We start from the raw sequence: 16175 nt of genomic DNA on the forward strand, positions 1-16175 counted from the left end.
GAATCATGTTCATTGTTCATTTAACACTTGACAATCAAGGTTTACTAATATTTACAGGATATACAATTGAATACTTGAAATCTCATAATTTAATTATACTGTTTTTTATATTGTAAATCTTAAAGTGGAAAATAGTGCCTATTGGTTAATTGAGAGATCCTTATTCATGTTTTGATTGCCCATGCTATTAATGTCTGTATTCCACTTAGTAACCAAGACTTCAACCATATCTGTTATATATCAGAATGTCTAATGCCTTGCTTTGTTTAAGTTAGTTTTGTGCTGTTTTGATGCTTTCAATTTTTCTAAAGCTCTTTGTTGAATGTAGAGTTTAGGATTTATAATTTAGAGATGAACATTTGATTTGAAATATGCTTAGTTTTTCAGAAAGATGAATCGTATATATTCTTTTAATTATTGTGCATTTCCTATGCCATTTAGAAACATAATTTGTTTGCATATTGTGAATATGAATGTCAAAAGCAATGGAGGAGTTTGCATCAAGAGTTTATAATACATTCCAAATTATTTTCATGAATCACATTCCTTCTGTTATGTACAATTTTGGAAGAGTTTGCATTATGTATTTTCCTTCCATTATGTACTATTTTGGAAGTAGGTTTCTCTATTTAGATATTATTTATCCAATTGTAAAATGAGATAATATTCTTATAAGCCATGGTTCTGTTTTCATTCATTTCTCATCATTTACTTTAAGTTAAATTAGTTTTTTAAAGTTTACAACACTTTATGCAATTGTTTGGGTATATGATTGACTCAAATGTTTTCTTAACTCTTGATTATTATACATTAAAACATAGAATCTTGAAACAAGCATGTATGGGACATCTATTAGTCAATTGACTTGACATCATAATTGAATCTCAAGCAAGTTTATTTTTTAAATTTACACATGCATGTATACAAATTAATTCAGTATTATTTTTCGTACTCCACTCCATGCCTAAAATAACAAATATGATTGAAACAAAGGCACAATTTTAATTTACTTAAGACAGTTTGCAAGAATTGCAAATTTGAAGTGCTGAACCCTTTTTTAAAGGTCTCTGATTTAATTAGCTTTCTTTGACAGAAGTAGAACTGGAAGTTTAGAATTGCTCAATCAATGTTGAAGTTTGTGGTGGAGAGCTTGATGTTGATAGTTAAAATGAACATCTCTTTACTCCAACAATGGGAAAAGTTTCATGATGATCAGTTCTGGTTGGATTTGGAGTACAGCGCTGAGCTGCACTCATTTCCTTCTTGGCTTCTCATATGAATAATTTTGCTGATAATATCTGAATGCAAAGAATATTTATTATGGAAAATGCGAGCATTTCACTCCATCCAAATATTTAAAGTTATAACCCGCATGAGTAGGTTTTGCTATCCGGCCCAAAATCCCCACAGTTCCTGTAGGGTACTTGGGGGCTAGGGAACTCATGTTTTTACCGTTGGATTTTTGACAATTGTTGATTTTAAAATGATTTTGAAATGAGTAATTTAATTGAGAAAAAGAAGGTATTATCTTAAAGTTGTTATATTTTAATTTTTTTATTTTGTTACATATGTCAAAAGTTAATTGAGCATTATACTAATTACACACTTATTGCACTATACTTAAGTCGGGTTGTATTTTTTAGTTGCTAGATTTTCAGAAGAAAGAATGCGGTCCCCTTCTGAGCAACTCTATAAATAATTTAATTACATGACTATTAATATGAATTCTTAGTCACGGCTACTTCAAAAATCTCATATTAAAATAAAAAAAAAATTTTAAACTAACTATGAGAAAAGTGATATGCAAACCCTAGAAACTCTGATCAAGATGATCTAGAACCATATGATGATGCAAACAATCAATCGTCATACTCTACACAGATTATTCAACTAACAAAAATTTTTTTTCAAGAAATTCTTGAGTTTCTTGAAAATAAAACTGAAGTATGCCCCTGACAATGCACAGGTTGAAGGCTTAAACCGTGTAACTGATTTATACGTTTTCATTTTTGTAATGTAACTTGATGCATTATTCAGTGATTTACAGGTTGAATGATTTTTTTAAAGTGGTAAGTGCCTAAGTACGTGCAAGTTGAGAATGACTAATTTAAATTAATTTAATTTAATTTAACTTTCAAAGCGCCCTAGAAGTGACCTGCATTTCATTGACCAGACCAGCTTTGGGGATAAAATAAAATGTTTTAATAATATATTTTAAAAGTAATTTTTCTGTGCATTGGGATTGCATAATTTTGTTTTGTTTTTTTGTTTTTTTTGTGTGTGATGTGGAGCTGTGTCAGATTCTTATCATTGGTTCAGTCCAGAAAATTAAAGTTTTGACTATGTCTAAACTCAAATATGACCTCATGAATAGTTTGGGCTGGGTTTAACCAGTTTAAATTTAAAATATAAAACCCATGGCCCAGCTTTATGAGTTTGGTTCTTTGGAGTAAGCTAGGATTGGGCCGTTGGATTTGGTTTGAATTGATCCGTTGTTATTATTATTTTTTTTAACTTTATTTTATTAAACTGTGTTGATTTAAAAATAAAAAAATAAAATAAATAATAAATAATTTTAAAGAAAATTACTTTTTAGTCCCTGCGAAGTTTCAATCTTTCTGTTCAGTCTTTCTGACTTTTTTATTTTCATAAAAATCTTTCCCTTAATGTTTACATTTCCTCTTTAGTCCCTGTTGTTAAAGGCGTCAGTTATGAAGCTGTGAAATGGTAACATTGCCCTTGTCTCAAAAGCAAGCATTGGAGGGCTTTTTCCCTCCATGTCAAATCAACTTTTGTAAAAAAGTTAAAAAGTAATCCAAAGAAGCTACCAATGTCAGAGCCCTTTCATTTCTTTTTTATATAAGTCTTGTTCTTGTTCTTCATCTTCTTCTTTTTTTTCTGACTTCTTGTTCTTTATCTTCTTATTATTATTCTTACTCTTGGTGCTGAAGCCTCTCGTATTTTTGACCTCCTTTGATTAGTTTGTTCTCTTTATATCTGTGTACCTTCTTAATTCCCGGAAAAGAGCTTTGTTAGTTTCGTTATTGTCTCATTTTGTATTCTACATCCTGTAAAGGCCGAGGCCGTGGGAAAGTTTGTTAAGGTTCTTCTTGTTTTCATCTTTTATACTAAATAACAGACGATAGTCTTTGTAACTTTTTCAATTTTCATATAGGTGTTCATAATTAATGGAAACCTTTTGTGCCGTGGCACGATACAAAGGAGAACGACGCATGCTTTAATTCACCGAATTGAGTTCATGGGAAACAATAATGGGTGACATAAGTGAGCGGTGGCCATTGGACGGTTCTAAGGTCAGGGTAAAGTTCGTGACACCTGACTCGTCAAGACGCTTTGTCCAATTGAGTCGGATGCTGACTTTCAACGCATGTTCCATATACATCATACTTTCAAGAAGACCATTGTCGACATCACCATCAAGGACGCGAGTGGGTCAATGGATGACAACTCGGGCTCATTGATTCCATCGTAATTGCAATGATAATTATTAGCAGTTACCTTTCATTTGTGTATTATGTGTAATTTATCTCGTACATGTTTATTAAATTAGTCTCTTGTGTATTAAACTACTTTTACCTGTGTAAGATTATGTGTTTATGTGTAAATTTATACTTTACTGTCTAAAATAACTTATTCTTGTGTAGGTTTGATGTTTTTTATGTAATAAAGTCTCGTATTGATATTGTCTGTTTTACGCATTCTCATATAGGGACGCCTTATCAGCAAGTATGAACGCAGATGTCGAAACATATCTGTCCCAACATTCTCCGGCGGGGGGGCTTAGTATTGTTCAGTCTTCGCAAACACTTGATAGAGTGACCGTAAAAGTAGGTCAGCGCTTTGACAATGCAGAGCAGTTCAAAGATTGCCTACGCAGCAACGCCATAAGACAAAAATTTGAGTTTACGTTTATAAAAATGATAAACTTCGGGTGACTGTCAAGTGCGCTGCTCCAAATTGCCAATGGCGTGTGCATGCATCGAAAGAGGGAAATGTTGGCAACTTTCGGGTGAAGACAATGCAAGTAACATACAGTTGCGGTGGGGGTATTGGTATAACATCGCACTCAAAAGCAAGTAAAAAATGGGTCTCTCAACGTGTAATACAAAACTCAAGGAGCGGCCATTATATAGGGTTGTCGACATTCAGAAAAGATATATTACAGGACCATGGAGTTCACCTACCATATAAGCGTGCTTGGATGGGGAAGGAGATTGCACGGGCCGACATTCATGGTAAGGAGGTTACTAGTTACGATTTGCTTTTTCTGGTATCCGGACAAAGTAGCTGAAATGAATCATGGCAGTTTTGTAATCGTTGAGAATGACGGTGATCGATTTAAATGAGCTTTTTTCTCGTTTCGGGCATGTTTGTTGGGTTTCAAGTTGGGATTCAAGCCACTACTTTTTGTGGACGGAACTCACTTGCTTGGTAAGTACGACGGGATTCTGTTAAGTGCTACTGCCAAAGATGGCAATGAGGGTATCTTCCATGTAGCATTTACAGTAGTAGATAACGAAACAGATGATAATTGGACTTGGTTTCTTGCTACCCTCAGGGAGGCATTGTACGGAGAAGATGATTACGACAAAGTTGTTACATTTATCTCGGATTGATCGAAAGGTCTTGTTAACGCAGTCGCGCGCGTGTTCTCATCATCACCGCATGGTTATTGTTTGCGTCATTTGGAAGCTAACTTCATGAAGGTGAACGACAGCCTTGGGAAATCATTGAAAGAACAATGTTGGTCAGTAATCATGAAAATTGAGTACGCGTACACGTCTAAAGAGTTTGATGATGTAGTTGTTGAACTTGTAGCGCTTTCGATCGATACACATGATTGGTTGTTACACAAGTCTGACATTGATCATTGGTGTAACTATTTGTTCAAGGTTGTGCGGTGGTACAAGATGTACTCTAATGTAGCGGAGTCTTTCAATGCCTGGATCAAAGAGGCAAGGCATCTACCGGTAACAAGCATGGTTGATACTATAAGGTAAGATAAACCTACAGTTCATTTTTTAATGTGTAGTAATCAACAATACTTCATAATAAAAACTACTATTATTTAAAATCCTCTTTTATCGTGTAGTTTATATAGGTCATGTGTACAAATGCAAGTTTATATGTAAATTGATAGTTTACTGCGTATAAATTATAAATACATGTGTACTATTTTATGTTACTGTGTAATATTTTGCATTAGTGGTTAAAATCGTGAGTTGCTATGTGCGCTTACGATCTCATGTGTATTAAGTTATCTTTATGTTCATTAGTAATTCTTACCACACTTCGCGCATGTTAATACCTAGGTTTAAACTGATGAACATGCTTACTAAGTCGGTTTACGAGGGTGGGTCGATCAAGAGATGACACTTACAAAGTGGTTGACGAGCACAATAATGCCGTCAACCTACGCTTACGTAAATGACCTTGTAGGAGATGGGACGTACATGGATTGCCATGCAAACATGCAACTGTTGCGATTATGCAAACAGACACAAATGTGTACTGCTATGTCGACGAATATTTTACAACAGAATCGTATCGCCGTGCATATGTCGAACCAATATACCCGATCCCTGACAGTGACAAGCCATCGGATGACGCCCGTCAGCTGAAAATGCGGCCACCGATAGCAAAGAAACGACCCGACCGTCCACGAAGAAAACTGGATCGAATCACAAGCATTTGATGTGCGCGATTTATATTGTGGAAGGTGTCACCAAAGTGGGCATAATAGACGATCTTGTAATGCAGTTATTGCGGACTAGCTATAAAAACTCCTTTATGCAGTCATTTTACTTTTTGCTAGACATTTATAGTGTGCTAGTGTAGTTAATCAGTTGAATTGTGTAGTTAATTAGTTTCCAGTGTATTACAAATTTTCCTTGTGTAATATTTGAGGTTACCATGTAGAAAACTACTCTATTGTGCAAAATAACAAGTTTCTGTGTTCTTAATGATATTCTTGTGCATATAATTAATATTACTGTGTAAAATACAACTAAGATATGTTTGAGAGAAAGTTAAAATCCTAGTAAACTGGATTCATAAATGATTTAAGTACAAACATTTACAGTTTCAATTCATCATGTTATGAAAATGTTGTCAACAGTTGCCATCTTTGATATTCTCGACGGGAGGTTCTTCGTCGGGTACAGGATCTACAGTAAGTTCTGCGTTTTGGGCAATAACAGTGTCGTCAGCAGTCTCGACGGCAGGTTCTTCGTCCGCTGCAGACTCTGCTGTAGTTTTCTCTTTCGCCTCCTGGGCTGTCTCTGCAACTGTGTTAGAAATAATTTTTCGCCTTATTCCATCAATTAATATCCGTAACGGGATGTCCCCCCATGGTATGTCCAGTCGTTCCCCATTCAAAATTTGCTCTATGTAGCGTAGGCAAAATGTTGGGCAGCCATTGCTTCCTGGGGGTTGTTGGGGGCAGTCACGCACATGCTCTAGAGGTAGATCTCTAAATTTGTTGTGGCCCAAGTTAACCTCCAGTAAGAGTTTAAAAAGATCCCGTTGAAGCATCATATTCCATCATCAGTAAGGAGCATATTAGAAGAGGAATGACAAGCGATTGCGAAGGACTTACCACGTCGACGGTATCTTAGTCGTATATAGATGACTGAAGTGACGAGTAGTGCATGTATTTTGAATTCTCCAAGTCGAGCGTTAGCAAATGATATTGGCCGTTGAAGACGATTGACATCAGGATAATGTCAGCATTTTTGTAACCAAACATTATATCCTTCATCATGTACACAACCAGGTCTGCCATAGTTTATGACTTCTGCATGGCGAGCGCCTGAGGACGTGTGGACGTGTGATGATGAGGACCAGAACATCGACGACATCGTCTGGGATTTGATATTTTCCTTCGAGGAGAATGTAAATGCTATCATGCGTTGTGTATGCGCAGTCATTCCTCTACACTACTGAACTGAAAAAATATGACAAGAAAAGTTCAACATGAATCATATATTACACATAAATAATTGGTTTCACACATTTACTATTTTTATTACACAGATATTTCAAATTGTAGAAATCTAAAGTGTTATTTACACACAAATATCTAAATTTACACAGATACATATTTATTTACACATGTATAATGTAATATAGACATATATAGCCATCTGTTACACAAGTAAAGACTTTATTTACACATGTATAATGTAATATAGATATGAAAGCAAGAGTCATACACAGTCAACGGATATTTCCTGTCCACTCGGGTGTTCAAGTAATGCGTAAGGGATGTTCGATTCTAACATGGTCAACCTACCGAAGCCTGCGTACTTCCTTTTTTGTGGGAGAAAACCCGGATGTGTCTTCGCTTCGGGGGTCGTCTCTCTTGGTGGTCCCTCTTATGGAACTATTGTAAGTGGATTGGTTTCTTCTGATCTATTCTTCATTCCAGTTAGGGATTCAACAAGTGCTGCCACTTGTCCGAAGACCTCTTCGTCGGTATCTGTTGTGTCAGCTGAAGTGGAGTCAATGGGAGCATTCTCCTCGGCGGGGCTCGCGCAGGTGGTTGGTTTTTCAGAGCATGTGTCCTTGTGCTTCTTGTTCTCTTTTGCGTGGCTTTCTTAGGTGGAACTTTCTTGGGGGCCCTGACTGGAGCTTTCTTTGGTGGAACCTTCTTCGCTGATTGTTTGGGTGAGATTGCTTCAGATATATCTGCCTTAGCCGTGCGGCGCGTTACGCGCCTTGGCGGTGTATCAACTTTGCTACCTTCGCTGGTGGAAGTCGGTGCAATAGGCGCAAGCTCTGTCACAGGTGTAGGTTTGGCAACAGGTGCAAGTTCTGCAACGGGGAAAGACACTGGGCCATCATGGTTAGTACTTTTATTTACAAGTACATCCTCCGCAACATGAGAAGGTGCAGGTACAGGCTCTGTAACAGGGGACGACGCTGGGGGTTCTAGGGTATCATCAGCATCAGGAGCGTCAGGGGCCATTTCTGAAGTGTCCCTTTCCCAAGTCAGGCCAGACCGACCCCTAAAACCCCAGGCTACTCGCTTGAATCTCCTACCTGAAAAAAAGGGAGAGAACAAACCGTTGGTTCCCGCGGTATGTTACTATTCGGCGGTGGTGACCTTGATACGGCCCTCCATCGCCTTTCATCATTCGTGTCATGCTCGTCCAAACGCGCACGCATACCACGAACTTCCTGTAATACTCGCTGCAAGAGGTTGTGTACATCATCGCCGTCTCCCTCTGATTGACGGCGAGAGAATTTTGATGAGTCGTAAGGGGAAGAGCCCGTCCTGGCTCACTTCCTTGCCTGCTGTTCACTTGCTTTTGCTGAGGATTGCTTGGGAGACGCATGTTTCCTTTCTACAAGCCTCGTTGTTGGGGAGTGGCATCCGACCTTTCTCTTTCGGCCGACCACTTCAAACGACATCTCATAACCTTGCTTTCTGGTTTCCAGCTTTCCAACGGCAATGAGTTCAGTCTCCTCACCGTTGGCTGGAACAAGTTCGTAGAACTGCAACATTATACATAGAAACTATATTAAGTTAAACACCTAAGGATTATTATACACAGGAACTATATAATTTAAACATGAATATGTTTCTTTACATAGATAGGCTTTATTATGCATAGGTAAATATATTATTAGACATGTAAAATATATTATACATAGGACAATAATATTATACACAGTTAAACAATTTCATAAATAGAAAATAACGTGATTTACATAATTTTGCTAGAGTTTGACACAAACTTAATTCTCTTCCTTTAAACGACTTCAACAGAGGACCGATTGAACTCGCCTTGATGTAATCGGTTTCCCCATAACACATTATACGGGGTGTCCTTTCTAGCTGCTGTTTTTTCATACTGCCAGTTACCTCGTAGAACCAAATGATGAGGGCGACAGTGCACCCTTTCAAGTAACCTGCGGTGGTGTAGTTTCCTTTGCACCGCATCTGTACACGTTCGGCCGTTATGGGGAGATCGACCATTAGCCACCTGTGAACGGCATGGGCCCAAGCGTAACGCCCAAGTGAGATAAGATCATTAGCGTACCTGGCTGCAAATATTGGCGCATTAAGAGAAGTGCTAGGGAAGAAGATGGTAGCCATGAAGTAAACGACCAGAAGCTTTACAAATGTCTCCTCGTCACCGCCTTTTCTTCGCACGAGCGAGCATTGGTTGTCTTTAATTGCGTCACGGTAACGATTATGCATTTTACTAAGGAATGACTCCTCAAACTCGTATTGGATCTTCTCGTGTTTGAACGATACAATATCCCCTCCACAACGGAGACCGAGGATGAGTGCCACATCTTCTGGCCTGAATGAGAGCATGCTCTCTCCTATCTCAAAGCGCTGGGTGCAATCGTTATACACCTGCAGCAGTGCGTCAATCTCTCCTCTCTCCGGATGATGGGTGTGACATCCATGAAATGAGCAAAAGGAGTGCCTCGGAGTATCTCCCAGTGCCTCCTATTCATATCCTTAAGACGGAGATCAGTTCTACAATAGGAGCTAGGTAACACAGTGCATATACAAATATTATCGATATTGTCTGTTGTGGAAATAAAACATAAAAAATCAATATCTTAAACACAAGCGTACTTATTTTACACACGAAGAAGGTATTGTACACAGGAACACCTCATGTTACACATGAACTCAAATGTTACACAACACGATGCACAAACTAAATGACAATCTCAAGTATATACGCATCATCATAATAATATCTTATTTCACACACAAACGAAGCAATGTTACAACATCTTGATTTCACGCATAGCACTATCATCCACCTTCTTGAAGGCATGTTTTCTCCCCTTTTGGTTGCGATTTCCTTTGACAGACTTCTTCAGTGGCCGGCCGTTAACGGGAGAACAAGAGATTCGAGAAGACGAAGCCGACGCTTGCGGGGAAGATGATTGCTAGAAGACAAACAGACGCTACCATTAGAGAAAAACGGCAGCTCCGCGAATCCCAACGCCTCACAAATCCAACCGTCAAACCGTGCACGATTGCCGAGATTTTCAAGGGTATACTCATCATTTCGCGGGCCTGGGAAGTTTCTCCATACAAGAATGACATTATGGTAGCTTCCATAGCCATTTAACACCTTTATTAACTCCGTTTGGGGAATAAGGGTTGAAAGGAAAAGACCCAATAAAGGAGGGACTAAAAAGGAAGTGGAAACCTTACAGGGACTCAGAGGGAAAGTGCAAATTAGGGAGGGATGTTTAATTACTTTCTTGATAATTTTATTAATTGATTAGTATTATTACATTTTTACTTGAGAAAAAATAATGTATCATTACAATATAAGTATATCCAAACTATATTAGCATCTATTCATTTGTCAATCATATGCAATTTTTTCCATTCTACATAAAATCGAACCTCTATGTACTTAATTGATCAATGAAAATATAATCCTCTTCCAAATTGAATCATGGAGGGAGTCGTTAGTTGGCATGATATGACTTATGAGATTGGTCTATGACAATCAATCACTTATAGCTAGTTAACTCTCTTGTATGATGGGTTTATTTCAATGAATCAATTGTAATATTTTTTTCTTAATTTTTATTATTAATATTTAGTAATAAATCCAATGGGCTAGAGCATGGATCGACCTTGTTAGATCAACCCAAAAAAAGTTCAAAATGGGTAGACTCGTGGGTTGACTCATCACTTAAAAATAATATCCATATCCAATTTAAGGTTTGTTTGGGCAGTGCTTGGACTAACCCATCAAACATTGACTTTGGATCAAGTTTGGGCCAACCTTAGACTGGTCCATAGGCCTTGGGCCAAATGATGGGAGTGAGCTATATGCAAGTTGCAGTGATAGTATTCTATTTCTTTTCAAAAGAGAAGAAAAGAAAAGAAAAAAAAGGGTCCGTATTTTAATTTTACACTAAAAATATATTCTAATAATATTTTTTTTGCACATCCTTTTTATTATTACTATTTAATCACAAAATACTTGAAATTAATTATTTTAAAAAATAATTTAACTAAATATTTATTATAATGTAAATTTATTAATAAAAATAATTTCAAATATTTTAACGACTTCAATAATTTTAATCTATGATTTAATTTATTTAAAAAATTAATTATAAATTTATTAATTAGCTTGATAAATAATAAAATTATTTTTTCATGCAACATAAAAAATATTTAGTACTTAAATACATTATTGTTGATTACAATTTTGTTCTAAATTCATAGTGCATGTGCCTTTTATTGTTTTTAATATATATTTAAGTATTTTAATTTAATAAATTTATCATAAATTAATTTAATTTACAATTTTATTATTAATTACACACAAATTTATAATTATATAAATTGACTATATTGATGAATGGTTAATTTTATAATTTTAATTATAATAATAAAAATTATTAAAAAAATATTAAATATGTTGTACTCTAAATTTGGGGTTAATTTTTTGGGTGATCTTAAACCAAAGTTTCAAAAATCGGCTTGGACCGGCTGGTTCAATGGGTTTAATCAGGAACTGGCCACTTATCCGGTTCACTCATATAATTTAAACCGGGTCCTGATCGAATCGATCATGAACAGGTTATGGACTGAGAACTGGTGAACCGGTTTGACCGGGTTTTAAATAAAAAATCTATGCGCTGTGAAGGTGAACGGGCATGTGAAGGAACGTCACACAAAGATGAACAAGCAAACCTTGAAAACAAGCAAATCCTAAAGCCAGTCTCTCACAGACTCATCCCAACCTTGTTGGCTTCTTCCGTCTTGAGCGCCCTCATGACAATTGTAGTGAAGTACGGCGATTATAGAAGGCTCAGTGTGGCGGAGAAGCCACTTGGTCGTCTCGCAGTCTGTTCGGTGATCGAGCTCACGGGTGAGCTAAAAAATCCTCAGAGCGCACTGCGTCAGCATGAACACTCTCCGGCCGTGCACATTCACCTTCATGTGCCGATCCTTTGTTGGTTTTTCTTTAATTAATTATTTGTTAAATATTTATTTTTAGATTATATATATATATATATTTATGGAATTCATGAAAGTGATGTGCGATTTACTTTTGGAATTTTTTTTTTATTGAAATAAGGAAAATGAAAACAAAAAGACATACTCAATCATCTGATTCTTTGGTTTGGCTTAATATTTTGATGCTGTTTAATTACTAATAACAATGATTACAAATGCAAGTCAATGTTTGAGAAAAATTCTTTTGTTTGACTTAATATTTTTCTCCATTTTTTTTCTGAATATATTTTTTATAATTTTATGATTTTTATAATTTTATTTATTTAAAAAAATTTAAAAAAATAAAAAAATTGTTGGTCAACCAGTTCATGGATCGGGTTATTAAACTTTTGTTCAAAACCCCAAATTTAGGGCAAGAAAAGGTGGTGGTGGGTGGGGTTGGTTGGAGATGGTGTTGAAACTCCTTTTAATTACCATGTTGGATTTCAGAGGCTGGTTCCTTATCATACTTCTGATTAAAACTTCCAAGTGATCATCAAAGAGCTGTGTTTTGGCAACAAGAAGAAAAAGAAGAAGATCATGGCAATGATAGTGGATGCATTTGCAGGAAAGCTGGTGGAGAGACTGGCTAATATAATTGAAGAGGAGGCCATCATGGTGTTAGGTGTCAAGGATGAACTCCAAAAGCTTCAGCGAAGGATGAAGATGATCGCATGCGTGCTCAAGGACGCTGAGAAGAAGAAGATCCAATACGAGACTGTCAAATTATGGGTCGATGAGCTGAAAGATTGGATGTACGATGCCAAAGACATCATTGATCTTTGCATGATACAAGGCTCTGGACTACTCTTGCAAGATGATGATCATCATTCTCTGGCTGAGTCAAGCACTACTGCCTTCAAAAGGGTACACCGTAGTTTATCTTCGTTCTCTAGTATTGTGCGCAGTGTACCATTTCGGTATGAGATTGCTGATTAAATTAAAAGTCTGAATGATAGATTAACTGAGATATCTGAGGATAAGGATAAGTTTCATTTCATAACTTCTTCTAAATCAAGTAGTGATGATGCATATGTCATGAATGAAGCTTCTTATAGCCAAAGTTCCTTCTTACCTGAACCAGACATTGTGGGGTGGGATATTAGAGATGCAACTAAGAGTCTTGTTGACTTATTGGTCAGTCCTAATGAACAGAAATGTTTCCTTTTTTCCATTGTCGGTATGGGGGGTATAGGCAAAACCACACTCGCACAACAAATTTATAATGATTCAAAGATAAATGATCATTTGGTGTTACATTCGTGGATTTGGGTTTCAAAATCTTTCAGATCAGAGGCTGACTTGTTGAAAGAAATCATAAGAAATGTTGGGGGTAGCTATGGAGAGTCAACGACAGTGGCAGAGTTACAAAAAATTCTTTCTAATGTTCTGCATTTGAAGAGTTTGTTCTTGGTTTTGGATGATGTTTGGAATGCGGATGTATGGATTGATTTAATTAAAAATCCGATACAAATAGCAACAACAAAATGTAGAGTCTTGGTTACCACAAGAGACAGAAATATTACTATGAGAATGGGGGCAATTCATAGTCACAATGTTAATAAATTGTCTTTGGATTTTGGTTGGGAATTATTTTGTAAGAAAGTTTTTACAGACAATGATGTGAGTGATATGCAAAGAATGAAGGATATTGGGTTGCAAATCGTTGAGAAATGCGATGGTCTTCTGGTCGCGATCAAAGTTATTGCCGGTGTTCTTATAACAAAAGACCGAAATAAGGGAGAATGGCAGAATCTTCTTAACAGCGATGCGTGGACTATGACTGGACTTCAAGAAGAGCTCCGGGGAGCATTATATTTTAGTTACGAAGCTTTGCCTCCTGCTCTTAAACAATGCTTCCTTTTTTGGTCCCTCTACTTAGAAATGCTCTCAACTAGTTCTTTTACTTTTGAAAATGTGCCCACTTAAATAGAATTGATCCCAACTAGTCCCTTTACTTTTAAAAATGTGTCAATTTAGTTCCTCTAATTGGGTAATTTTTAAAAGTAGAGTGACTAATTGAGAGCATTTCTAACTAAGTGAGCATATTTTCAAAAATAGGACTAGTCGGGGGCATTTCTGAGTAGAGGATCATAAGAGAAGAGAGAGAAAAGTAGAGAGACTAATTAGGGCATTATACTTTTTTTTATATGTATCTAAGATTATTTTGTACAAATTTTATTGCATTAATATTATTAATATTGTTATTGTAAAAAAATAATGTTATTTTTAAACTAATACTATAATTATTTAATTTTTTTATATTTGTTTATTTTTTTGTATTATTATCATTATTATTTTAATAAAAATGTTATTATTAATCTTCAATTGACACATTAAATATTAAAAAAATAATAATATGAAAAATGAAATTAAATTTTAAATATGTTAAGAATATATGTTATAAATGTAAAGATAGTAATAAGACTAGAGATCTAGAGTATTTACCAAAAACCCAAAAAACCCTGAAGAATTAACTTCTTCTTCTTTATTTCTTCTTTTATTTCTCTCATTTCTTTCTCTTCTCTATATCTCAAATCATACAAATGAGGGGGTATTTATAGGGTTACAAGAGTTGAATGAACGGCCAGGACCGATTTGATCCGACGGTCCAAAATACCCTGGTTGGTGGAATAGTAACAGTACTGGCGGCTGCTACAATATCACATTGGCGGCTGCTACATTGTTTTCTAGATGCTGATATAGTAATTTGCTACAGTAGGCCCATCCATTATATAATATATATTTATAACACTCCCCCTTGGATGCCTATGACCAAAGGATATGCCTCGTTAAAACTTTGCTAGGAAAAACCCAGTGGGATAAAAATCTAGCTAAGGAAAAAGAGTACACTATCCTTGATATATCTGAGAGTTACTGCCTCATTAAAAACCTTGCCTCGGAAAAACCCATTGGGACAAAAACCTTGGCGAAGGGAAAAAGAGTACAGTCTCCCCCTCAAATAAATAACATTTAACTTATATCAGAAGTACTTACATCCTTAAGTCTTCTCATCCTGATTTTGTGTATAAGTCTCTTTTGAACTTCTATAACACCTTCTTTCTGGAGATCATGAGTGTAGAAAAATTTTGGTGATATATGTTTCGTTCTGTCACCTTTAATATAACCTTCTTGTATTTGAGAAATACAAGCACTGTTGTCTTCATAGATTACTGTAGCATTTGTTGTTACTGATGGTAATTTGCATGATGGCTGTATATGCCCAATCATAGATCGTAACCATTGGCATTCACGACTTGCTTCATGGAGAGCTAGAATTTCAGCATGATTTGATGAAGTAGCTGTAAGAGTTTGTTTTGTGGAACGCCATGAGATAGCTGTACCATTGTAAGAAAACATGTATCCAGTCTGAGATCGCCCTTTGTGAGGGTCAGACAGATACCCAGTATCAGCAAAACCTGTGAGGTTGGATGAGAATTCTTTTGGATAGAATAAGCCCAGATCTGTAGTTCCTCGTAAATAACGTAGCACATCTTTTACTCCTTTCCAGTGTCTTCGTGTCGGTGTAGAACTGTATCTTGCTAGAAGATTTACTGCAAAAGCAATATTTGGTCTTGCAAGGTACATTAATGCACCGATTGCACTTAAATATGGAGTTTCTTGACCAAGAATGATTTCTCCTTCTTCCGGTGGGCGAAATGAATCTTTTTGAACATCAAGAGTCCGGACGACCATTGGCGTACTCAGTGGATAAGCCTTATCCATATTGAATCTCTTTAGCACCTTTTCTGTATAGGTTGATTGATGCACAAATATTCCCGAGGATAAGTGCTCGATTTGTATACCTAGACAGAATTTGGTCTTTCCCAAATCTTTCATTTCAAATTCTTTTCTCAGATATGATGCTACAGTTGCAATTTCAGAAGGAGTGCCTACAAGATTTAAATCATCCACATATACTGCTATCACAACAAAACTGTTAGTATAACTTTTAATAAACACACATGGACATATACTATCATTTTGGTATCCTTCTTTTATAAGATATTCAATGAGACGGTTATACCACATCCGTCCAGATTGTTTTAATACATAGAGAGATCTCTGTAATTTAATAGAGTATAAATGTTGTTGATTTGTAATATCTGATATCTTATATCCTTCAGGGATTTTCATATATATGTCATTT

General features: G+C 36.1%; 2 protein-coding genes across 2 annotated transcripts; both read left to right on the top strand.

Moving 5' to 3' along the window:
* The first annotated feature begins 4222 nt into the window (after positions 1-4222).
* Positions 4223-5716, top strand: LOC120279189. The gene is made up of 4 exons (XM_039286052.1): positions 4223-4291; positions 4407-4613; positions 4728-5017; positions 5461-5716. The coding sequence occupies exons 1-4, from the start codon at positions 4223-4225 to the stop codon at positions 5714-5716; spliced, it is 822 nt and encodes a 273-aa protein (XP_039141986.1).
* A 6084-nt stretch (positions 5717-11800) lies between these two features.
* Positions 11801-13954, top strand: LOC120279191 (putative disease resistance protein RGA3). The gene is made up of 3 exons (XM_039286054.1): positions 11801-11897; positions 12516-12945; positions 13048-13954. The coding sequence occupies exons 1-3, from the start codon at positions 11801-11803 to the stop codon at positions 13952-13954; spliced, it is 1434 nt and encodes a 477-aa protein (XP_039141988.1).
* Positions 13955-16175: the final 2221 nt, after the last annotated feature.

This window comes from Dioscorea cayenensis, chromosome 16 (assembly GCF_009730915.1).
Source record: "Dioscorea cayenensis subsp. rotundata cultivar TDr96_F1 chromosome 16, TDr96_F1_v2_PseudoChromosome.rev07_lg8_w22 25.fasta, whole genome shotgun sequence".
Classification (NCBI taxonomy): domain Eukaryota; kingdom Viridiplantae; phylum Streptophyta; class Magnoliopsida; order Dioscoreales; family Dioscoreaceae; genus Dioscorea; species Dioscorea cayenensis.